The following is a 25,348-nucleotide window of genomic DNA, read 5'->3' on the forward strand; positions in this document are numbered from 1 at the left end:
ATAACTCTTATGTTGTAAAAGGCAAATATAAAAAAAAAATGTCATATGGTGGAGATAAAAATCAATAAACAATGTCATGTTGTGGAGATAAAAATCAATACCTGTGACAGAAAAACCAGAACTACACATAGCCTACACTGAAGAAAAGAAAAAAAAATACATAAGTCTCAGATCTCTTATTTCAATAAATAAACATTTGCTTTTCTTTATAGGAGCTCCCATCCTATACATATTCTTCTATATAAAATGATAAACAAATATATCCCCAAGGAATTGCATGGAAGCATGTGTCTAACACCTGTCTGATTCACAGGCAAGTGTTTTCAGATAACCTGCTGGAGAACAGGTATCTAGTCAATGTTCTGTGTATTCCTCTATTCCATTTATTTTAATAAAATGAGGTTCCTTGGGACCATTTTATCCAGGTTTCATTGGGTCCTATCTCCTCACAATAAGCAACAATCAAGAGAGGGAGATAAGGAAAGATGTTGGTTAAAATGTATAAAGTCACAGCCTGAGAAGAAAATTAAGTTCTGGTACTCCATTCGACTGAAGATAGATATAGTTAACAGTATTGCATTATGTGATTAAAAATAGTTGGAAGAGAGGATTTTGAATTTCTCATCACAAAGAAATGGTGAATGTCTGAGATATGAATAGCCTGTCTTTTGGATTGATCAATACACAATGTAAAAATGTACCAAAGCATCATACTATGCTCCCCATAAAGATACACAATCATCTATCAATTAAAAGGGAGTGGCCACATCCCAAATGGCTATGAATGTTAGGTTTTCATGATGAACCGTGTGAATACATTCATATTTAGAGATGCAACAAGAATTCTTCAATGAGATCATGAGTATGTCACAAGGAACCATTAGTCAAAAAAATGTCCACTTAATTGGTCAAAAGACAAACAAGAGGGTCATCAGCACCTGGCCAGGGTATATAAAGGGCCCAGAGAAGGAAGAAGACATCACACCTGAGAACCTCCAACTCCTCTCAAGTCCTCAACACTACTCCAGCCCACACTCCACCATGACCGGCTCCTGCTGTGGCTCCTTCTCCTCCCAGAGCTGTGGAGGCTGCTGCCAGCCCTGCTGCAGCCGCGACCCCTGCTGCTGCCGCCCCGTGTCCTGCCAGACCACCGTGTGCCGCCCCGTGACCTGTGTGCCCCGCTACACGCGCCCCATCTGTGAGCCCACCGGCCGCCCCATCTGCTGCGACCCCTGTGGCCTGCAGGAAGGCTGCTGCCGCCCCATCACCTGCTGCCCAACGTCCTGCACGGCCGTGGTCTGCAGACCCTGCTGCTGGGCCTCCACCAGCTGCCAGCCCATCAGTGTGCAGGCGCCCTGCTGCCGCCCCCACTGCTGCCAGCCTGCGCCCTGCCGCACCACCTGCAGGACCTCCTGCTGCAACCCCTGCTGCTAAGAAGTGAGCTGACTCCCGAGCAAGCAATCAACCTTCTGAAACTTGAATTTCCATTTCTCTACCTAACAAACTCCTGACCTGAGCCACCAAGACCCTAAACCAACCTGCCTGCGAAAGGAGACCTGAGCTCATCTCTTAAGACTTGGGATGATCTCAAGTCTCTGAATAGAAGTAATGTCCTTATTTCCATCTTGGATCTAAGGTCTTGGGGGATGCTTATTTTCTAATAAACTTGACTTCTTTGGCCTCACAAATGCTGCTTTGGCTTTATTTACTAATGCTAAATGTTACATTAAATTTCAACTCAGTGAAAACTGTGCTGGTTGCCTACCATCTGCATGGTATACCAGAGACATTAAAACTGACCTAAAAATGTTCCCCTCTCTTTAAAACATTTCTATGGGGATGAGTGAAATCCACCATAATTTGACAAAAGAGTATCGTATGAAAAAATAAAAGTAAAATATACTACACAGTGTCACCAGATAAGTCACTGTTGATTGGAGAGAACAAGAAAGATTGAAAGAAGCTAGAGTTTTCTATGAGTTAAGGTTCTGGCATCCAGGAAGGGCACCAAAACTATGGGCAAAATTACAGAGGGAGGTACCATAGAGTCGTGCAGAGGAAAGTCAGGTTAGGAGCACTGGATATATGTAGAGTGATAGTATAAGAAAAATTTGAAAAATGTGTATGATTTACATATTAGTCAAAGGAGTGGGTAAGCAAACACTAAGGGGCTGTTGAAAGCTTTGGGGCAGGAATTGACATGATGGTATGAAGTCTATGGAAGCTCCTTAAAATGACAGAGGTCAAGTCCACAGATTTAAAAAAAAAATACAGAAACTAATCAGGAGGCTATTGCCCTGGTGCAAGTGACATAAGAGCTGAATTAAGATGATGGCTGTGGATTAAGAACACATGATGAATATGACAGATTGGAAGCCCAGAAAGCATATTCACTAAGTTGGATACAGGAAACATGGAATGATTAGGGAACCAAATGTGATATGTTGCATTTCTAAGGAAAACTCTTCTGGTCTGCAAACCAAAGAATTTTAACATATTTGCATTTATTTACTATGAATTTAAAATCACTGCTCCACAATATATTCTTCCCATCATCCCATATTTCTCTTCTTGAGCTATTCTAAAATATTCAAAATAAAAGCAGGAGACATGAAGTTTTACTAATGCTAATTAATACTGGAAATCAGCGTGGTATAAAGAAAAAAGAAGTGGTCTAAGAAAGAGTGGGTAGGAATTTTATACCCAATTCTTCTGGCTACAGACTGTAGCAATGCAGAAAGTCATTCAACTTTTCCAAAACGTATTTATTCCCAGACTCAATAGTATTCTAGAATAAACTAAAAAATAAAGTAGAAGTGGTCAATACCACAAGAGCAGTGTTCCAATTTAGAACTCTGATGCCATATGGTTAACACATTTTCTTGATTATTGCTTCCTATTGATACCACACTGATTTGTGCACTAGAGCAAGATATGAGACAGACAAATAAGATCTTGTTTTCTTTGCAAATCCTTAGTGCTCTGTGAACAGTAAAATTAAACAAATATGCTATTTATATTAAGAATGATGTCAGGCTGGGCATGGTGATACATGCCTATAATCCCAGCGGCTCAGGAGGCTGAGGAAGGAAGATCATGAGTTCAAAGCCTTAGCAATGGTGAGGCACTAAGCAGCTCAGTGAGACCCTGTCTCTAAATAAAATACAAAATAGGGCTGGGGCTGGGGATGTGACTCAGTGGTCAAGTGCCCCTGAGTTCAATCCCTGGTCTTCCCCCAAACAAAACAGATGTCAGTTTCTACACCTACAATATTAAGAGGTTGGAAATGATGATTTATTTATCTTTAACCTCCACTATTCAATGATTACATGTAATCATACCTACTGACACGGTTACCATAATATGAACTGGCATGAATCATATTCCACTGTAATTCTATTTAATATACAAACTGATATCTCATAAAAACTGTGTGCTTCTACTTATTATTGGAAGGAAAGAATAAACGTATCACAGGTAGCAACATGTTTTCTTGGTCAACACTTTTTTTCATGTAACCCTAAACAGTGAAAAGCCATGTTCTTTTTTTTTTTTTTTTTTTTTTGGCAACTACCAGGAGTTGCTTAAACTTTTGCTAAAATTTGCCTTTTTGTTTTTTTAACAGTTACCAAATAATAAAGTCTACTATAAGAAACTATAAAGCAGCTGAAATTTATTCTAAAGCTTTTGAATTTATAAACTATTTAAGTACAATTGATCATTCATTTCCTAAACAGTCTTCTGTTGTGATCTAGAAAAAAAGAAAAGAAAAAACTTTTTTCTTTCTTTGTTTCCTTTTCATAAGTCCAATTGTCATGCTCTTTGGTCCAATATCATTTTATAAAACACATATGTAGTAACATAAAGTGACCTAAACTGAAAGTAAATCCTGCCTTTGAGAAATAAATGCATCTAAACAATCCATATAGCAATGATGTTCACCTTTTGTGGAGTTGAATAAACTTCTCTACAAATATTTTATGATTTTTCACAGTTATTGAATATGAATTTTATCCTATTTCTTATTAAAGTGGAACGGAATAGCTTTGTTCCATCCACCCTCTTGAGTTATAGATGTTTTCTCAAGTATGACTATCTGAAGTTTAGGAGAGATCCCAGAAATTGAAAGGATGCAATATCTAGAGCGATCTATGAATTTCTATGAATGTGGAGTTTATCAGAGTTTCTGCCTAGCTTATTGTAGAGACTATAATCTTACCAATCTAAAAATATAAATATAGCCTTCATCTAAGTGGCCTTACATGAAGGCATTCCTTGATTAATAGTTCTTTTCTGGAAATTTTAGTTCTGGTGAATATGATTTCAAAATCACAACATCGTATAGGTAAAGAGTCACCTTGTCAGATGCCACAACCACAAGCATGAGACTTGAGTGGGAATTACGGCATTGTTTGAAAATGAAACATCAACATTGCCACCAAGGACGAACACATTTAGTGAGCATTAGCTGAGCAATCAGGAAAAACCTATTTGGAGATATGTTTAAAGTAACTCAGCATTTGAATAATCAGAGGGCCCTTAAAAAAACTGGTTTAAAGACTAATAAGATAAAAATGCCGTCACAAACGGAGGAACTGGCTAAGGCTTATAAAAAGCCCGAGGTGGAATAAGAAGCCATAACTCAGAAACATCCTTTTGCAACACAATCCTCCAGCCAACCCCTGACACCATGGCCTGCTGCTCCACCCGCTTCTGCGGATTCCCCAGCTGCTCCACCAGTGGGAACTGTGGCGCCAGCTGCTGCCGCCCCAACTGCTGCCAGACCGGCTGCTGCCAGCCCAGCGGCTGCCAGGATAGCTGCTCCCAGCCCAGCTGCTGCCAGACCAGCTGCTGCCAACCCAGCTGCTGCCAGACCAGCTGCAGCCAACCCAGCTGCTGCCAGACCAGCTGCAGCCAGGATAGCTGCTGTGGCTCCGGCTGTGGCTCTGGGAGTGGAATTGGAGGTGGCCAGGGTGGAGCCATGAGTTACCGCATCAGGTGGTGCCGCCCAGACTGCCGCGTGGAGGGCACCTTCCTGCCACCCTGCTGCGTGGCGAGCTGCACACCCCCCACCTGCTGCCAGCTGCACCATGCCCAGGCCTCCTGCTGCCGCCCATCCTACTGTGGACAGTCCTGCTGCCGCCCAGCCTGCTGCTGCTACAGCTGCCCACCACCCTCCTGCTGTGAGCCCACCTGTTAAAACTTCCTTCTGAGAAGAATATCAAGAAGATGGCACTTCAAACTAACCAAAGAAGAGTTCCAACAAATTTCTGAATTCCAATACCCTTAACCCAGCTCACAACTCCTTGTCACACAGGTACATGATTTCCTAGGAGGTAGATTCATTCTCGGTGGAAGATCAAAAACTTCTCATAGACCTTAGCATCAACAGAAGTCCTACAATCTGAAAAGGGATGTGTGATATTTTACTATAAATGTCATTTAAATTGTTTCAACAGCTTCTTGGGACTAGAATTTAATAAAAGCCATATTTTCAATGATGAGTCGTTGATAGAACTTTATTTTCTTTGGAATCTGTTAAATATGGGTTTTTTCAAAATCTCTACAAAGCTCTATAGTTTTTCTTTATTTTTATTCTTTTCATAACGATCTTTGAAAGTGGTTTTTGTTTTAATTTGTTTTGCTAGTAAATGGCCCAATATTCTTCAGCCAAAGTATACAGTTAAAAGAACCCAATGCATTTATGTAGAATAAATAAATAAATAAAAACACAACAGTAGTCAGCAACTGTTTCCCAATGCCCTCACATGTACAAAGTGGTGGGCTCAGTATTAGAAAAGATCAGTTTTGCGAAAAAGGAAGTTCTTGTGATTCAGCTTTTTGAGGTGCTGCTAAACCCATCCATGCATCCATTTGAGTTGGTGTATAACTCTTTCAACATCAAAGGTATACAAAAGCAAATGCAAACTGGGGAAGATCATAAACACAAGGTTGTAAAACATCACCATAAGATGTAGAGGCGTCCTGATTTCTAGTCCCAGCTTTGTAACTAACAATCCATGGCTTCCTCTTTCTTTGTTGTTCATTCGTTTTGGTACTGGGGATTAGACCCAGGGACACTATACCACTGCTATATCTTTTTTAAGCTTTATTTTGAGAAAGAGTCTTGCAAAAGTGTCCAGGCTGGCCTTGAACTTTTTATCATCCTGCCTCAGCCTCCTGAGTAGCTGGGATTACAGGTGTGCTGTCCCTGCCCCCAGTTCAATTCATGACTTCTTGGGCAAGTCACTCCACTTACCAGGACAACCACTTCTTTTTTATTTTTTATCTCTTATGGGTATATATTAATTATACAGACTAATGAGTCTCATTGTGGCATATTTGTACATATATATATGTGTGTGTGTGTGTGTGTATGTATATATATATATCATAATTCAATCAGTTGGACTTCCCGTGACCTCCATGAATTCTCTCTCTCACCCCTTTCTCTACCCGAGTGGTCGCCCTTCTGCTTTCACGTCATCTCTTTTCTTTTTCTTTTTCCTTATAGATTCCAAATGAGAGGAAACACATGACACTTGTTTTTCTGAGTCTGACTTATTTCAACTTAGCATGTTCATACACAAATAGATAACTTCCTAAACAAGTGCCATACCGTCAATCCCTTCAGATGTCCCAAGGGGGAAAAAATGTTGAATGATCAAACAATATTCCATGCTTCATCACCATCTTTGAGGTCTATAAAGCACATTAAACTATATATTATATATATTTAATATACACAAAGCATATTAGACTATATGGTATTTAATGTATACCATATTATAAAGTTTTATATATATTTAATACATTAATACATATTTAATATAAATTTATAAGTATTAATACATTTAACACATACAATACATATATAATATATGTAATATAATAATATATACATAATATGTTTAATATATACATATGTAGCACTTTAGAAAACCAAGTGTCATTAAAGGGACTGAGGTGACCTGCAATAAAGAAATCTCTATAGCCATCATTCTCAAATTGATTTAGCCAAGAAATCCTCTGCTCATATTTTGCTTGTTAATATCCTGTCTCTCTAATGCTATTCCAAGCATGCTTTGGAAAATGATGAGAGGGAGTACCAACTGATATTTTCACAATATGTATGCAATCCTCTCATGTATTATGAAACAGAAAATATGATGTTGGACCATGTACTGTCGATATCACTCTTTTTCTAATTTCCAGAAAGTGTTCTGAAATAAGGTAAAGATAAAATAAAAGATACACAATGTTCCCATTCCATAGGATACAATCTTTGGTCATAAAATCAACATGGCGAGCCACCACTGGGAGTCAAGGGACATGGGAGGTGATTACTTTAAAGATCATGGGGTATTCTTCTGGGATGATGAAAAAGTTTTAAAACTGGAGAGGTGGTGGTTGTAGATTAAGGCACTGAATGTCACTCAATTATGTACTTCAACATGATTAATTGATGTTATGTGAATTTCACCTCAATTTACAGTAACTGAAGGAATGTGACCTCCACTCATACAATTTTACTAGAACTAGATAAAGGTGCCACTTTTATCTAGTATGAAGGTATGAAGGTGCCACGTCATACCTGGGCATGCAGCTTATGGAGCCTACAGCATCTTGGTATGAAGAACAATGTGCTCCTTCCTCAGAATGGACAGAACCCCACATCAGGGCACAGCCTGCATTTCTGCACTTAGTGGCTCTATAGCACAGTCAACATTCAATTCCCCTCATACACAGATTTCTTGTCTCTCATTAGGATAAAAAGGTTTAGTATTGATGTACCTTTCACTTAGAAGGGCTTTAGCTCAGAAGCACCAAAAAGAGCTGGGTTGGCATCCAGGTGAACTGAGAAAGATTCTAATACTTGGTTTGGAATAAAAAATTGTAGGTGAGAGGAGATACTTGAAGTTTATTTGCTGTCCAGTCCAGGTCACCAGAACAGGAGCAAGGATGCCCTTGGTGTGCTCCCTTGGTTGATGCATTCCCAGATCTTATTCCTTGGAAGTCTAAGTGAGGCAGATGCAACTGGATTAGAAAACTAGTAAAATGGAAGGCAAGGATTTGGAAGAACCCCTAAAATTTGTAACTAGAAAACATTATTCCTAACTTCTTTTTTTATTTGTTTTGTTACCTTTTGGGTTTGGCATCACAGTGCTGAGAGCCACGGCCGAGTCTGTATGGCCCCTGGCATTTTGCCAACAGGATTGATTGACAGGCGAGGCATTACTATCGGCCTCTGCCGCAACTTTTGAGTTCTCGCACTATTTTGGAGTTCTCGTGGGGATTTCCGGGGATTCCCCGAGAGTTCCCATTGGTTGGGGAAGTGCAGGAGGAGGGATTTCCGGGAGAGATATTTCCGGCTGGGGGTTCCTGGACAAGCCTCGTGCATTCGGGAGGATTCCCTGGGAGCTGTGTGAAGTGTTTTCCTGCAGTTTAAAAATAAAGTTTGTTCCTGCTTCAGTGGCTGGTGATTTGTGCCCAGCCAGACTGCGGCATCACAGATTGAACCAGGGCACTTAAACACTGAGCTACATCCCCAGCCCTTTTTATTTTTTATTTTGAGACAAGGTCCCAGTAAGTTGCTAAGGGCTTCCCTAAGTTGCTGAGACTGACTTGGAACCGGCAGTCCTTTTGCCTCAGGCTCCCAAGCTGACATAAAGAAAGACACAAAGAAAAGACAACTCAAAACATTAGTGTCTCTCCTAAATAGAGGTCAAATGGTCAAAAATAGCAGCCCCAAACATGTCGTTTCTTCTTATGGTACTGGAATGGCCTGAGCCCTCTCAACCTGAAAGAAGTAATGAAACCAAAGAGAATAAGCACAGTAATTTTTAAAAATCTTTTATGTCAAGGTACTGGCATGTTACCCCCCCAAAAAACAATAGAGTTGTAACACCATGAATGCTTGTGACCTGTTCCTCTATTTCCGTGGACCCAATCAAGAAGACATGGGTTCAAGTGGTAGAAGAAAAGATGCCAGTTAATTCTCATTTTCTTGATTGATTGAGGGGAAGTAAGGGAATGATCAGATTAGTTTTCATTCTGTTGCTGAGGAATAGAATTCTCACTGTAATGCCAGTGGCTCAGGAGGCTGAGGCAGGAGGATTGGGACTTCCAAGCCAGGCTCTGTAACTTAGCAAGGCCCTAAGTAATTTAGCAAGACCATGTCTCTAAATAAAAAAAGTAAAAATGGCTAGGAATGTGGCTCGGTGGTTAAGTGCCCCTGGGTTCAATCCCTGGTACTAAAAAAGAAAAACATAATAATTCCCTAAGGGCAATTCAAAATCAGAACATGGAAACTGAGTTAAATTGAAGAAGATGTTGAAAGCATTACCGTGGCGGAAAAGCCCAGAAATTGAAATCCGAAGTGCAACACTTACTGTCTACAGTGCTATTATCAATAAAGTATTTCAACTCCTCAAATATCTAAACTTTTTGCAAGCAAAGATTTTTTTATTAGTGTATTATAGCTATACATAATTGTGGGGTTCATTCCGATATAACCATACATGCACGGAATATAATTTGTTCCATTTTAGTCCCTAGTACCTTCTCCCTCCCTCCTGTTCTTCCCCTCCCTATTTCCCCTTCTCTACTTCTTTGGCCTTCCCCCTATATAATTATCTTTATAAACTGGTACTTTATAGGGTTTATAAAGGTGGAATTCACTGTGGTACAGGCACACAGTGTAATTTGGTCAAACTCATTCCACTGATCCTCCCCTTTCCTGTCCCTCTCCACTCCCCTTCCAACCCCCTTCTTCTGGGTTTTTTTATCATCTTCATAGAGCTGGTGAAATCTTCTTGAATATCAAAGATTCTGCCAAGTATAGATATAAATTCAATAGCTCCTACAAGTGTGACAATGACTTAAAGCGCATTTTAAGCATCCAAGGAAAGAATAGCACGTCAAAGAAACTTAAGAAGCAGCCAGAAATTCACAAGGAACATGATCTTCTATTTCAAATAGGATGCGGGATTTTCAAATATGTCTTAATTCTGACTTGGGAATAGTTTATGACCTCTGCTCAAAACCTTCATTTTTGGACAAACAGAACAGCACTCGGTATTCTGGTTCAAAGCCCCTGGCTGGCATTTGAACTTCCCTTTCTCTGCAGTACAGCCCATGCTCCATGGAGGCCTGGTCACCTTTCACTTCACCCTAATGAAACCTTCATCTTTAATGGGCTGGAAAAATTATATGATTTGAATGTGGCAACAGATGAAGGTAGACTAGTCTCTAACATCTACAACGACCCGCATACTGTAGTTCTAACAAACAACTGACACATACTCCATTGTAAATATATTGAATATAACTTTATGCAACTAAAACCATTTAAATTTATAGAATATCCTGAGATAAAAGATTGGGCACAGTCACAATTAAGTTCACACTTTTGGCACATGTTCATGAAGCTATTAAAAAATAAACAAAATCTCTAGCAAAGTCTCTAATTAACATTGTTATTATTTATGCTAAGCTAATACCTCTTCACTCTCAAAAATGTCTGGAAGAAAGAGGGCAAGTTTTCACATCTGGGTTCCCCCCTTCGATTTTCCTTAGAACAACTGCTTACTTGAGCGGGGAAGAATGGGAACTAGCTACTGCGGTTCACAATTTAGTCTGGAGTCAGAGAGTGGAGGGTCAGATTCCAGCTTCACATTGTGACCTTGGTGTGGCCTTGGACCTGTTAATTAAATCTGTCTGTGGCTCATTTTCCTCACCTGGATCATCAGAGTAGCAGTGATACCCACCCCATAAGATTGCTGAGAAAATTAAGTGAATTGATACATATAAGGTATTTGGAACATTGAGGTATTATAACAAGCACTCCCAAAATGTTACAAATGACAACCCATTCACATTTCCCAGTATGAAAGAAAGCATCCCTTTTCTGACCAGTTTAATCTAGTCTTGCTTCACAGCTAAAGTGAAGATGAGAAAGAGAAGGAGCAGCCATTAACATTGGGGGCCATCGGCTAGGAATTGAACTCCCATGGGAGACCCCAGTATCCAGTTATAAGGGTCAAACTTGAGTAATATTGACACTCCTTAAAGGTGAGCAGCATTAGTCAATTATCCTTTGGGCAATGGAAAAATTTTAACAAACATGAGGGATTAGGGGTATGCTCTCAACGAACGCTAGTGACTACTGCACCATGATACAGAACCCTAATTGAAAGCCAAATAAAATCAACTTTTAAAGGCTTTAAGAAGGTTGACCAAATAACTCAGGAACAGGACAATTAGCATTCAGAGGCAAATTATCTAAACACAAACAAGGAAAAGACTTTGGGAATAAGGAAAAGAGAAGCTGACCAAGGATTATAAAAGGTCCCATGTGGCAGTCACTGCTAAAATTCAAGAACTTCTCTAAGCAACACAATCCTCCAGCCAACCCCTGACACCATGGCCTGCTGCTCCACCAGCTTCTGCGGATTCCCCAGCTGCTCCACCAGTGGGAACTGTGGCGCCAGCTGCTGCCGCCCCAACTGCTGCCAGACCGGCTGCTGCCAGCCCAGCGGCTGCCAGGATAGCTGCTCCCAGCCCAGCTGCTGCCAGCCCAGCTGCTGCCAACCCAGCTGCTCCCAGCCCAGCTGCTGCCAGCCCAGCTGCTGCCAGACCAGCTGCTGTGGCTCCGGCTGTGGCTCTGGGAGTGGAATTGGAGGTGGCCAGGGTGGAGCCCTGAGCTGCCGCATCAGGTGGTGCCGCCCAGACTGCCGCGTGGAGGGCACCTTCCTGCCACCCTGCTGCGTGGCGAGCTGCACACCCCCCACCTGCTGCCAGCTGCACCATGCCCAGGCCTCCTGCTGCCGCCCATCCTACTGTGGACAGTCCTGCTGCCGCCCAGCCTGCTGCTGCTCCAGCTGCCCACCACCCTCCTGCTGTGAGCCCACCTGTTAAGAGCAGGCCTGCTGATTCTCAACTTGAAGTTTCAAGTTTGCACTCAGGCCAGGAACTAATTATCTCTTCAACCACTCCTGGAACACTAACAAATCCTTGACCCTTTATTTGGCTTTTGTTATGGGGGTTACCAAATAGTTGGGACTCACAGAACTATGTTTTCACTCCAGAAAGACTTTGATCTCTCCTCTGAGGAAAACACAGATTTGACTGAAGAAATGGGAAAACCATTTGTGATCTTCTGCAGATATTTGACCACACTCTCCGAAGCTCATTGAGGAAGAGCCCATGGAAGAACTATCTCTTCTTCTCAGATACTTTCCCCTCTGCTACTTCACCATCCTGCAAATTGTTCCTCTTATGGAAGAAGAAGAATATGCCAATATCTAATAAATTATATCTAATGGTGCAGCAAAAATCTCTTTTCTTTATTGTGTTTGTGATAGATATTTCACACAAAGTCACATGGAAGATTTCAATCTGTTTTTTTATCCCACACTATTCTTCTTGTTAGGAAATGTGATGAAGTATGGTGGATGTTAAGCCCCATAAAAATACACAGTAAAGTCAATTACCCTAGGGTCTCGGAAATGTCCTAGGTTCTGTCACCACACATTGACTTCTCACAGTGCTTTTACAAATAAGACAGGTATAGAATCTAGAGCCTAAACATGACTTATTCTTCAATCACAGTGTTGCAGGGGACAGGCGAGGCAGGACACCAAATAGAAAACTGAAAGGTAGGCTTACTTGGCTATAGTCAGGTTCAGAGGGCAAAGCTTTCACTGTAACCAATCAATCCTTCTGCACCCTGAGGAGAGGCAGTTTAGAACTTTATACCCAGCGTGTAAGAGGAGGGGCTCAGAAGTTCACAGTCTGCAGAACTTCACCCCAAAGCAGCTTTTTCTTTCACTGTTCTGGGCAAGTCAACCTTTCTTCTCTCCTCCTGCCAGTTGTTACCATGCAGTTACCCAATTAGTAATTTTTTTCTTTTATCTTAGAAAAGTAAACATCTCTGTGAAGCTCCAGCTCAAGGCCAGAGACCTGTCTTTTTTTTTTTTTTAATCACACTTTGCATTTGCAAACACACTTCTACAAACTACAATACCGGATAAATGTTTGTGAAAAACTAGTAAAGGGGCGTTCAGCACCTGGAGTGCTGATCTCTTCCAGGCCAGAGGCCAAGTAAGATAGAGCAACAGGAAATAGAAAGTTTACCTTATTGAACTCTTCTATAGAGACTCTTCTGCTGATAGTCCTAAGATCAATTATGGTGAAGATTTCTGGAGAAGCTTAGTTAAGAAAATGAAGCTTAATTTTCTGTGGAGCCACTGCAAGAGGGATGAAATTTCAGACCATCTTCAAACAGTGGTAATATGTGCTAATAAAGCACATTTTTCTGTTTGTATGGAATCTCACAAGTTAGAGCAAGAGAAATATAAGGAGGAGAAAACTGAAAAAAATACAGTCCCAATGAGATGGAGTATTTTACTCCAAAAATTTTTTCCCATTTCCTAAACAGAAAGTGAGAATAATATATATATATATATATATATATATATATATATATATATATATTATGTATTGTATAATACATAATATATATAATATTATATATATACATATATACATAATATATATTATGTATATATGTATATAAAAAATATATATTATGTATATATGTATATATGCACATATATACACATATATGCATATTTATTATATATAAACACATTTGTATATCATACACATACACAACATATTTATACACTTTCCAACCTAAGTGTCAGGAAATGCTTCATGTGTTTAGATAGTTTTTCAGACAAGGTTCAGGATTAATTCACAGTTCCCTGGACTTAAACTAGAGGGTACTGAAAGTATTTTTTTTATATATGTATAAAGAATAGCACTTTGTTTAAATTCACAACACTTCATTCATTTCAATGTTAATGAGAACTGGAAAATTAGAAAGCATAAACAAAGGTAACAAATAGTCAAAGAATCATCCAATCCAAAGAAAAACCTCTGAATGACAAAACAGTAGCAGAGACACATTCTATCCTCTTTCCCCCTTGATTCTAACTACTGACCACTTTTCAATATTACAACCTAAATAGCTCTTGCTGAGAAAAAATAAATAAAGTAAAATTACAAGTGACTTTGGTAAAATGCAAATTCAGCTTTTCATCAGGACCATGAACTGCTAATCATTCCTTCAGTCTGCATTCCACAAGCAATTATTGAGCATCTACAAGCAAGGTAGTATAGAGGCACCATGTAGACAACCAAGGTGAATCTGACATGGCCTTAGGGATCATGCCCTTAAGGAATGGATGACTTAGTAGAACAATTACACATTTTTAGCTCTGGAAGGCGTCTGAGAGATCATCTCATTTTATAGATGAGTAAATCATTGTTCAGAGAGATTAAGTGACTTTTCTGGGCTCACACAGTCACATAGTTGTAGAACCAGTTTGCAAAGTTCACTTAGTTGAATTAAATGATTTCTCAGTGAAGATCTCAGTCCCCTAATCACCTAAAGCTTGGCCCATTTAATGTCTCTTTCAGCTTCAAATTCTATTATTATTTTAAAATTCAAACTCACCAACTAAAAATGATTGAGGTCTTATTGGTTGGGGAATGATTCAATAAATTCTGGTATGATCAGCCTCTGGAAAATTGTATAGCTATTAAAATGAGTTACAAGTATAGGATATATTAAGAATTTGAATAACATAGATAAATCTTATCCATAGGTCCACAAATCTATATATGAATTCTTAGAAAAACACAACCTACCATGAAAAAAGGAGAAAATCTGGACAGACCTATAACTAACAAGGAGATTGAATCAGTAATCAAAACTTCCCAAGAAAGAAAATCCAAGAACCAGATTTATTCACTGTTGAATTCTACCAAAGAAAAATTAACACCAATCCTCAAAATCCTCCAAAAAATTGAAGAGGAGAGAACACTTCCAAAGTCATTCTGTTAAATCAGCCTTACTATACCAAAGTCAAGTTAAGTACACTCTAAGGAAAAAAAAATCCCTTATGAATAATCATAGAAAAAGCATTAACTTAGTATTAACAAACAATGTTCAATGTCACATTAGAAGGATTGAAAAATCACTACCAAATAGGACTTTATCCTAGAATGCAAAAATGGTTCAACATACACAAATCAATCAATGTAACACACTGCTTTAACAGAATTAAAGAGAGAATACACAATCAAAGGAAGCATTTGAAAAAATTCAAATCCCTTTCATAATTTAAAAAACATTCAATAAACTAAGAATAGAAGCAAACTACTCAATATAATAAGTGCCACATATGAAAATAATATACTTCCCTTATACTCAACAATGAAAGACTAAAACCCTTCTTTCCCCTAAGATTAGGAACAAGATAAGAATGCCAACTTTTATCCATTTGATTTATAAGAGTCCAGGGTGTTCCAGCCAAAGCAATTGAAAAGGAAAAAAAGCAAATTATCTCTGTTCAGAGACAATATAATCCTTGATGTAGAAATCCCTAAAGATTTTATACACGCACACTACAACCAATAAGTGAATTTAGCAAAGTTACAAATACAAAATCAGCACACAAAATATCATTTGAATTTCTATACATTAGCAATGAACAATCTGAAAAGGAAAGTAAGAAAGCAATTCCATTTATAATAGCATCAAAAAAAATAAAACACTTAGGAATAAATTAACCCAGGAGAAATAATTGTACACCAGAAACTGCAAAATATTAACTGAAATAAATTTCAAAAGATGCAAATGAAAGATTTCCCTGTTCATTGATTGGAAGACAATATTGTTAAGATAAAAATATCAACGAAATCTACAGACATAATGAAATCTCTATCAAAATCTCAGTGGTGGGCTGGAGTTGTGTCTCAGTGGCAGAGCACTTACCTCGTATATGTGAGGCACTGGGTTCCACTCTCAGCACCACATAAAAATAAATAAACAAAATAAAGATATTATATCCATGTATAACTAAAAAATATTTTTAAAAAAATATCAGTGGTGATTTGCACAAATAGAATATTAAAAATTCATATATAATCATGAGGGATCCAAAATACTAAAAACAGTCTTGAAAAAGAAGAATAAGGTTAGTCTCACACTTCCTGATTTTAAAATTTATTATAAAGCTGCAGTGATTAAAACATTGTAGAACTACATAAAGACATACATATGGACCAGTGCAATAGAGTACTCAGAAATAAACTGTCAGATAAATGGTCAAAAGATTTTCACTATGGATAGTTTTTAAAATTTTCTAATTTAAATGTGTATTAGACCCAAACTTCACTGAAATAGAAGATGTTTGTGTGTATGTGCATACGTGTATTGCAGAAGCAGAGGTAAAGGTGTTAAAGAATATACAACCAAGTGCCAATATTGATTATCTTGGTGTATTAGTTTTGGAAAAGGTGTTGTGTGGGGTGGGGGAAATAATATTAATTTGTCTTTAATCTGTAAAGTTTGACTTGTTTCAATATGTATCTATCATTAGCATGTGGCATATATTTTTAATTGAACAACCAGTAAACAATTTTCAGGTAAAAGTCATTAAAGGCTTCAGTTGGTAATATGCGCATTGGTGACTGAAGGCAAGAATACAAAAATACAGTTCTAGGACCCTGTAACTTGCAGCTGATCACAGAAAGGCAAACTTGGTTTGGATGCTGATGAATTAAGAGATTGCTCATGTTTTGATGGCAATAATATCATTTGTCTTTTCGAATCTGAACAATTTGTTGATGAAGTCATAATCAGGATTGAATGTCAACTTAGGAAGAAATTTTCAGTTCAGATAAACTGTGTCTAAAGGTTATAGAAGGACAGGTATGACAAAGTGAGCCAGGGCAGTGTGTGCCCCAAGTCTAGTCTGCCATGTGAATTACATAAGGAGGTGCTGCTGGGATTGGCTTCCATGAAGCACCTTCTCTTAGTTTAGAGGGCAAAAAAGACACATAATGAGACTTAATTGAACATTGCCCAGATCGGACAATTGAAATGCTATTTATAATTTTCTAAACAACTCAAGCATGAGCCAATCAAACACTGACAATTCAATTGGCAACAAGAAAAGATGCTAAACGTTAGGTAAACATGTAGCTCAGGGGACTATATAAAAGGCTGGGTTTAGAAGGTAGGTACAACCAAAACTCAGAAAAATCACTTAGCAATTTAGCTCTCAGACAGACTCCTGACACCATGGCCTGCTGCTCCACCAGCTTCTGCGGATTCCCCAGCTGCTCCACCAGTGGGAACTGTGGCGCCAGCTGCTGCCGCCCCAACTGCTGCCAGACCGGCTGCTGCCAGCCCAGCAGCTGCCAGGATAGCTGCTCCCAGCCCAGCTGCTGCCAGACCAGCTGCAGCCAACCCAGCTGCTGCCAGACCAGCTGCTGTGGCTCCGGCTGTGGCTCTGGGAGTGGAATTGGAGGTGGCCAGGGTGGAGCCATGAGTTACCGCATCAGGTGGTGCCGCCCAGACTGCCGCGTGGAGGGCACCTGCCTGCCACCCTGCTGCGTGGCGAGCTGCACACCCCCCACCTGCTGCCAGCTGCACCATGCCCAGGCCTCCTGCTGCCGCCCATCCTACTGTGGACAGTCCTGCTGCCGCCCAGCCTGCTGCTGCTCCAGCTGCCCACCACCCTCCTGCTGTGAGCCCACCTGTTAAGAGCCAACCTGCTGATTACTTAAAAATGGAAGGGGAAACAAGGGAAAACTATGTTCTTCTCTGAAGAAGTATACCATTTGTTGGATGCTAAGTATCATGATGTTGCTAAGCTACTCCTAAATAATGGAACTCTTGGTCAGGACCCCTAAGGAAACCACATATGGATCATCATGCACTGGAGACCCTGCCTGGCTTGAACAGGTCTCCAGAATGGGGAAGCTCCTCATCCAACAACACCTCAGCACTCCTCCCCATTTCTCTATCCCCACACATCTTCAGACCTGCTTTCCACTGTGACTTCTAATAAAACGTTATAATGTCCAAAGCAAACAGACTTATGTCCTTCTTCTACCTTTAAGCATGTTCACCTACAACTGGAATTCAAGGAGACCACTCTCCTTTTGCATTCCAATAATAATCCTTGGGGATAAACATATAGGCTAAGCTAGAAATATTAAATGCAAGTTAAATTATGCTTAAATCCATCTATTACTAAAATTTTCCATTCATTACTCTTCATAGTTATTCAAATTTTTTCATGCTGTACTCTACCAAGATTGGGTCTAGACCAAGAGAGCCACTTTCCACTGAAATTTTCGGGTTGATCAAAGCTTTTGAGTTCCTACCTAGATATCTAATCTCTCTAATGTCTAACCTTCTCTAATCTCTCCCATTTAACATACCAGGTGTTTTCCTTCATTCATGCCCAACATAAAGAAATGGTATTACCTACTAAATAGGTTTGAAAATATCTATCAGATACTATCTATTTTCTAAGAGCATTTGGGTTTAATTCCTATGCCTTAGCCTGTCTCATTCATTCCTCAGACTCTCAAATTGGTCTCCAAACTTCAACTCTCAATATTCACCTTCATTTACTGTACGTATAAGAGGTATCTGTGGTCTAAATGACACAACAAGCAGATCAGCAGCATACCTAGTGAGTTCTACCATCACCATGTCAGACAGCTGCATTAGAAACCTGAAACAGCTATGTCATGATGCATAATTTGTAACCCAAGCAAATATTGTTCTCTTAAGAAGCGAACACAAACTTAGAACAAAAAGAAATAGCTTTTACCATTTAATTTTTGAATTCTTCTCTAAGCTTTTGAGTGTAATAGTCAAAAATACAAAAACACACAAACACAGGAAAAACATTAAAAATTTTTTCAAAGTTATTTTATAAGCTCCTAGCACTTACCTCTATCATTTAATTGATGGCAGTGACGTATCATACAGAAGATGCATTGCAGGAAATATAAAGCAGATGACAGTACATTCTTCAAAAGATCATAACTCCTAGACATTTTTTTTCCTGAATGTCAGTTCAACTATTGAATTCAGATAAAAATAATTCAACATTTCCCAGTCTCTTCTCACAGGAAATAACAAGTCTCCTTCACAGGTGTTACAACTTGAAAGTTCTGTTTAATAATTTATGAGTTGTGCAGGGCATTCATGAATCATGCCTTTTACTCCACCCACTCAATAAACATTTATTGAATCAATAATAAATTCAAAAAACATTTATTAAGATGCTACCAGAGGCTAAGCTGGATACCTTCTTTTCAGTAAGCTGTTTGGTTCGCAAAAGTAAAATAAAATAAAATAGTTTTCTGGCCTGGAACACAAATAGTATTTACTCATTTCAAATTAGTAGAAATCAAAGGAACTGTAATGGTAATTTGATATGATGTTGGAGTATTTGTGGTGGAAGTTTTAACTCTATGTGACCAAAGTACTACTTCATTTCAGCAAATATCCTGGTTCTAAACTCAATGGAATTCATTCTATATATCCAGGAGTGAAAAAAATAATACCTAAAAATAACACAATTACCCTAAGCTTTAGAAGTCTGGACAGACAGTCACGTGGAATGAGGACTGTCAAAATGAGGGTGTCAACTGACTGGTCTAAAGTGGGAGGAGTCTTTGAACACGGGAAACCACAAACATATTTTAAAGAGCAAAAGGCTGATATGACGAGTCCCCAAAACCTTATAAAACAGAGTAATTTCCAAACTGCTGCCCATAATATGTCTTAAATATTTCAATGCAAGCCAATCAGAGGACCACTAAGGAACAAATTTAAACAAAAACAAGAAAAATATGTTAAGAATTTTATAAACAGCTGCTGGTTCAGATATATAAAGGCCCCATGTGGCAGTCACCTCTCAAACTCAGATACTCCTCCAACCAACCCAGGTCTCAACCCAACTCCCAGCTCTCAACCCAACTCCTGACACCATGGCCTGCTGCTCCACCGGCTTCTGCGGATTCCCCAGCTGCTCCACCAGTGGGAACTGTGGCTCCAGCTGCTTCCAGCCCAGCTGCTGCGAGTCCAGCTGTGGCATTGGGGGCGGCATTGGAGGAGGCTTTGGCCAGGAGGGTGGCTTCGGAGCCGTGAGCTACCGCATCAGGTGGTGCCGCCCAGACTGCCGCGTGGAGGGCACCTTCCTGCCACCCTGCTGCGTCGTGAGCTGCACACCCCCCACCTGCTGCCAGCTGCACCATGCCCAGGCCTCCTGCTGCCGCCCATCCTACTGTGGACAGTCCTGCTGCCGCCCAGCCTGCTGCTGCTCCAGCTGCCCACCACCCTCCTGCTGTGAGCCCACCTGTTAAGAGCCAGCCTGCTGATTTTTGATTGCCCAGGATGCAGCATCTCTGAACTATTCATCCTCTTGACCATCCCTGAACCACTAAGATGTTCTTGGACCTCTATTTCATTTTCTCTTGTGTGGGCTATCAAGGGTCTGAGAATCACCATTCTGATTCTATTCTATAATGAATACATTAATCTTCACTGTGGACAGAAAAATGCTGTGAACCCATCTTCAGTTCATCAAATTGCATGATGATATTTCTGATCCTCTTGCAAGACTGAAAACTACCACCATATTCTGGAGTTTTTCCTTGAGAACTATCTACAATGCTTATTTTCCCACCTTGCTTTATGATCTATATTTATCTTGTTTGCCTGCAATTATTTTACAATGCCAAGGCACCAGAGTATGCCAAGAGACATTCCTAAGATGTCATCAGAGAGAAAGGAAGGTCTTCACCCAACATCCAGCTTCTAAGAAGTCAGCTGAACCTTTCTACAGTTCAGCATGAGACCTCTCCCTTGTTTTTTGGATCATAATGATCTTGCCTGTTGGCTATTTCAATTATATCTGTGGCACTGTGTCTTCTGATGTTTCTTAATAAAGGTTATATACTGGGCAAAGAAACCATGGTCTGTGTTTCTACTTTTACATCTAGTAGTTTCACTGCTTTTAATTCAAGAACATCTACTTGAAAAAATTCAGTTGTTTCTTTTTGAGAATGAAGCCATATAATATATAACATATCACATATTAACAATAAAAATATAGTAATCGCCCCTTCTAAAGCAGGGATGATGGCAAAAGATGAAGAGTGAATGCTTATCCCTGAGGTCCTTATTATCCAGAAAAAAAATAAGTATGAAAATAGCTATACAAAATATAAGGAGGTAAATTGTGTTCTCATAGCAACTCATAGAAGAATCCCTCTTGGGTGAATAGATACTTTTCAGTGAATATGCCCTGATAGGACAACATCCAATAGGGTGTATCCCTACAGGACATGCAGCCCCAAAAGCCAAGAGAATGTTGGCAGCCCCAAAAGCCCAAGAGAAGGATGTGAAACAATGTACGAGGTAGGGAAGAATATTTTTAATCTAGAAATGTAATAAGGAGAAAAACAAAGAGAGGATTGATCTAATCAGGAGGTCAGGAATTTTGCTATATGTTCCCCTCCCCATTAATCCTTGGGATGGGTCAACTTTCCTGCAAAAAACAGTGAACAAGCTAAGTCTTTTGTCTGGTTTGATGTCATGGGAAGATCACAGCCTAGGACCTATATAGAGCAAGGGGATCATGAAAAAGTAATACCTCAGGAATGTGCAGAAATTGTCAAAAGGCTTTGGAGTGCCAATGCAGTGGAAATTAATGCCTAGGGTCTGTGAACTGCAATGAATATGGGAGGGTCTTAAATAGGATCTGGAAAAGAAGAAATCACTTCACTTTAAGACCTGTAGGGGCTTGTGCAATGGGGGCTGCATCAAGGAAATCTTCACAAAGGAGGTAATCTTTGAGATGAGGTTTGAAAGTTATTCCAAATGAAAAGAATGAGTAGAAAAGAGTCGGATCCACACCTGTTAGAATGGCTTAATCCAAATCAATGACGACACCCAATGCTGGTGAGGATGTGGAGCAGCAGGACCTCTGGTTCATGGCTGGTGGGAATGAAAAACGGCACAGCCGCTTTGGAAGACACTTCAACACTTTTTCACAAAACTAAACTTGCTCTTAGGTTGCGGGGAAATGACAGGCTAGAGGAACCCACCATATAGTAACTGCTCCCCAAGATTCAATCAAAATGGCATGTAGCTGCATGATGGGGGAAAGCCTCGGAATGTGGCTCAGAGAGCCAGCAGCCAGGTGAGACCCAGAAATATGGGTTTTTTTGGATAGGAAGAGAATTAATCAAAGAAATGGACTGCTGCAGCATCAGGTGGGCAGTGAGTGGCTCAGAGCGGGAGGGGAGGCTCCCCAGCAACCAGCTGAAAGAAAGTTTCCCAGCAAGTTTAAGAAAAGTAGGCTCTGCTGTCCAGAGAAACCACAAGGAGAGCAGAAAAACAGGCCCAGATACTTTGAAGTGTGGGAGTGTGTCCTGGCACTTCCCAGCGGATGCAGTGAAAATAGGGAATCAGTGCCAGCTGAAAAAATCTTATTGTTCAAACTTTCTGTGTGGGAGAATTCTGTGTGAGAGATTTTTAATCTCCCACACAGCAAAGTGAAAGGCACCTTCCTATGAAATTGGCAATATGAACTCTGTGGAAAGGAGCAAGGCCAACAGGGGTTTAAGTGAGCTAGGTCTGAGTTGGGTAGAAAGCTGCTATCTGTGCATCCCACCCTGGGCCTGGTCCTGTCCCCCACACTGGGAAGCAACTGGTGGATCTGCTGATGAGACCTGGGCACTTCCCACATACCTCTCCCTAGCACATGGACAGAGGCTCTCCAAACAAGGGGTATCGTGCAGTCCAAATCAGAATATAGGCTACCCAGGTGACAGGGCTGGCCTACCAGAGCCACACCCCCATGTCTAGATATCAAAACAGTGATACTGAGGCTGACTTCTCTGAAACACGCGTCTCTCCCCAACACTCGCTGGCAGGCAAGAGGAGGCACAGCTCAGCAAACAGACTACACTAACACGTTTGGCCAGTTTGGGTCATAGTTGAAAAAAAATTACACAAACAGTATTATAATTGTGTCCCACAAACCTCCTCATAGCTGGGGGACTCCAAAATCAAAGCCCTGGGGAAAAAAAAGAGTCTCCCTTTTAAATACCTCAGCAAAGGGAAAACTGACTCTTTTTGATGGTTGCCTCATGTGCTATTTTGTGCACTATTCTGTTGTGTCTTCCCTCACTATTTGGTTTTTTTTTTTCATAATTTTATGGTTTTATTTTCAATTAACTGGATTTTTTTTCTCTGTACCTCTCTTCTTTTTTCTAATCTCCGTGCCTTCTTTCTCATCCATTTTTCTTTCCCCCTTTTGTCTACTGTCTCCCTTCCCTCCGTTTTCTTCCTTTTTTTATTTCCCTCTTCTTCCAATACAATTTAATATTAATATCCATCAATAAGGCTTAACTTTTCAGCCTATTTTATATTATTTCTTACCCACTTCTCTCATTTAGTAGAGTTAAAGGGCAACCCGGTAATAAGTATTGTAAATATATGTTGGTTTATGGTTTGTCCAACAGATTAGACCAAGTAGAAGATATAATCTCAAACTTGAATGCAAGATAGACTTGAGCATTCAGACAACACTAAAGAGAAATATTGAAAACTCTGATCAGAATATCCCAGAACTCTGGGACAGCATTAAGGAATTTAAGGCTCACCGGTATTGTGGAAGGATCAGAGACTCTGGCTAATGCTATTGATAACCTACTCCATGACATAATAACAGAAAAACTTCCAAACCTTGGGAATGAAATGGACATTCAGATGCTGGAGGCATTCAGAAGCCCAAATAGACAAGACCAGAAAAAAATCTCTCCACAACACATTATAATTAAAATGTAAAAAATCCAGAACAAAGGAAACTTTTTAACTTACAAGAGAGATATAAATGCCAGATCATATTTAAAGGAAAAACCAATTAGAATAATATGAAATTTTTCATCAAAAACCTAAATTCCAGGAGGGCTTGTAACGGTATATTTTAAGCCCTGAAATAAAATAAATACCAAGATTTCTATATGTAGTGAAGCTATCCTTCAGAAATGAACAAGAAATAAAAATCTTCCATGAACTAAAGGAATTCATGACTACTAATCCAGGATTGCAGAATATGCTTAAAGGAATTCTATTCACAGAAGAAGATAAAAACAACCAAGAGAGTTCAGAAAAGGAATTAATCTCAGGAAAGATTAATATCATTACAGGAGTAGATAAGCAAATGAGAATCAGGATTGAAGCAAACATTGGAAATAAATCAAAATGACAGAAGAAAATAACACTGAATGTAAATAGCCTCAATTCATTCCAAGGATGCAAGGGATGATTCAACATATACTACTAGTCACTAAACACAATACACACATAAAAAGAATCAAAGTTACATAATCATCTCAATAGATGCAGGAAAAGCCTTTGAAAAAAATTCAACACTCATTCATGAAAAAAAACCCTGAAGAAACCAGGGAGAGAAGGAAGCAACTTGCTTCGACCTCATGAAGGGTATATATGACAAATCCAGAAGCCAACATCATATTTAAAAGGGAAAAACTGAATGGGGAAAAGCTTTTCTTCTAAAATTAGAAACAAAACAAAGATGTCTACTCTCACCACTCCTCCTCAATCTAGTACTTTAAATGTTAGCCAGAACAATTAGGGAAGAAAAGGAAATAGAAATGATACAAGTAGGAAAGAAAGAAACCAAATTGTCTTGTTTGTGGATGATATAATCCTATACACAGAAGACCCTAAAAGCTCCAGAAGAAGACTTCCAGAGCTGATAAATTCATCAAAGCAGCAGAATTTTAAAAATTAACATACAAAAACTAAGAGCTTTTCTATATACCAATAATAAATTTTCTGAGAAAGGTATCAAGATAATTCCATTCACAATAGCTTCCAAAGATAAAATACTTAAAAATAAGTTAAACTAAAGAGGTAAAAGACCGGTACAAGAAAAAGTAAAGAACACTGAAAAAAGAAGTAAAAGAAGACACCAGAATTAATATTGTTAAAAATGGCCATACTACCAAGAATGATCACTAGATTCAATACTAGCTTTATCAAAATACCAATTATATTCTTCTCAGATCTAGGGAAAAAAATGGAAAATTCCTGTGGAAGAACAAAATACCTAGACTAGCCAAATAAATACTGGACAAAAAGAGTAAAGTTAGAGTCCTTATAATATCCAAGCTCAAATTATACTGCAGAACCATAGTGACAAAATACAGTTTGGTACTGGCATAAAAACAGACACATAGACCAATAGAATAGAAGACACACAGATAAGCCCACATAGGTACAATCATCTGAAATTTGCCAAAAACTTATTTTGGAGCAAAGGCAAAGGGTTCCAGGAAAACTGGATATCCATATATAAAAGAAGTTTGAAACTAGAGTCCTATCTCTCAACCTGCACAAAAGTCAAATCAAAATGGATCAAAGACCTAG

At 39.4% G+C, this 25,348-nt stretch overlaps 5 protein-coding genes across 5 annotated transcripts; all 5 read left to right on the forward strand.

Moving 5' to 3' along the window:
• Positions 1–767: 767 nt before the first annotated feature.
• Positions 768–2,422, forward strand: LOC124091596 (keratin-associated protein 2-1). The gene has a single exon (XM_058578731.1). The coding sequence runs from the start codon at positions 832–834 to the stop codon at positions 1,432–1,434; it is 603 nt and encodes a 200-aa protein (XP_058434714.1). The 5' UTR covers positions 768–831; the 3' UTR covers positions 1,435–2,422.
• Positions 2,423–4,614: 2,192 nt separating this feature from the next.
• Positions 4,615–5,520, forward strand: LOC124091592 (keratin-associated protein 1-3-like). Its single transcript, XM_046442672.2, has one exon. The coding sequence runs from the start codon at positions 4,691–4,693 to the stop codon at positions 5,198–5,200; it is 510 nt and encodes a 169-aa protein (XP_046298628.1). The 5' UTR covers positions 4,615–4,690; the 3' UTR covers positions 5,201–5,520.
• Positions 5,521–11,386: 5,866 nt separating this feature from the next.
• LOC124091593 (keratin-associated protein 1-3-like) lies at positions 11,387–12,330 on the forward strand. The gene has a single exon (XM_046442675.2). The coding sequence runs from the start codon at positions 11,425–11,427 to the stop codon at positions 11,917–11,919; it is 495 nt and encodes a 164-aa protein (XP_046298631.1). The 5' UTR covers positions 11,387–11,424; the 3' UTR covers positions 11,920–12,330.
• A 4,761-nt stretch (positions 12,331–17,091) lies between these two features.
• On the forward strand, positions 17,092–17,947 carry LOC124091594 (keratin-associated protein 1-3-like). Its single transcript, XM_046442676.2, has one exon. The coding sequence runs from the start codon at positions 17,159–17,161 to the stop codon at positions 17,621–17,623; it is 465 nt and encodes a 154-aa protein (XP_046298632.1). The 5' UTR covers positions 17,092–17,158; the 3' UTR covers positions 17,624–17,947.
• A 1,845-nt stretch (positions 17,948–19,792) lies between these two features.
• Positions 19,793–21,036, forward strand: LOC124091601 (keratin-associated protein 9-3-like). Its single transcript, XM_058578734.1, has one exon. It carries the CDS (start codon positions 19,873–19,875, stop codon positions 20,245–20,247), a length of 375 nt encoding a protein of 124 aa, XP_058434717.1. The 5' UTR covers positions 19,793–19,872; the 3' UTR covers positions 20,248–21,036.
• Positions 21,037–25,348: the final 4,312 nt, after the last annotated feature.

Source organism: Marmota monax, unplaced genomic scaffold (genome assembly GCF_021218885.2).
Source record: "Marmota monax isolate L192 unplaced genomic scaffold, Marmota_monax_Labrador192_F-V1.1 WCK01_AAM20220418_F8-fsc00205, whole genome shotgun sequence".
Lineage (NCBI taxonomy): Eukaryota > Metazoa > Chordata > Mammalia > Rodentia > Sciuridae > Marmota > Marmota monax.

What these genes read in the sequence shown, in the direction of transcription:
- LOC124091596 (XM_058578731.1), top strand. Translation starts at nt 832, where the DNA reads ATGCAACAAGAATTCTTCAATGAGATCATGAGTATGTCACAAGGAACC.
- LOC124091592 (XM_046442672.2), top strand. Translation starts at nt 4,691, where the DNA reads ATGGCCTGCTGCTCCACCCGCTTCTGCGGATTCCCCAGCTGCTCCACC.
- LOC124091593 (XM_046442675.2), top strand. Translation starts at nt 11,425, where the DNA reads ATGGCCTGCTGCTCCACCAGCTTCTGCGGATTCCCCAGCTGCTCCACC.
- LOC124091594 (XM_046442676.2), top strand. Translation starts at nt 17,159, where the DNA reads ATGGCCTGCTGCTCCACCAGCTTCTGCGGATTCCCCAGCTGCTCCACC.
- LOC124091601 (XM_058578734.1), top strand. Translation starts at nt 19,873, where the DNA reads ATGGCCTGCTGCTCCACCGGCTTCTGCGGATTCCCCAGCTGCTCCACC.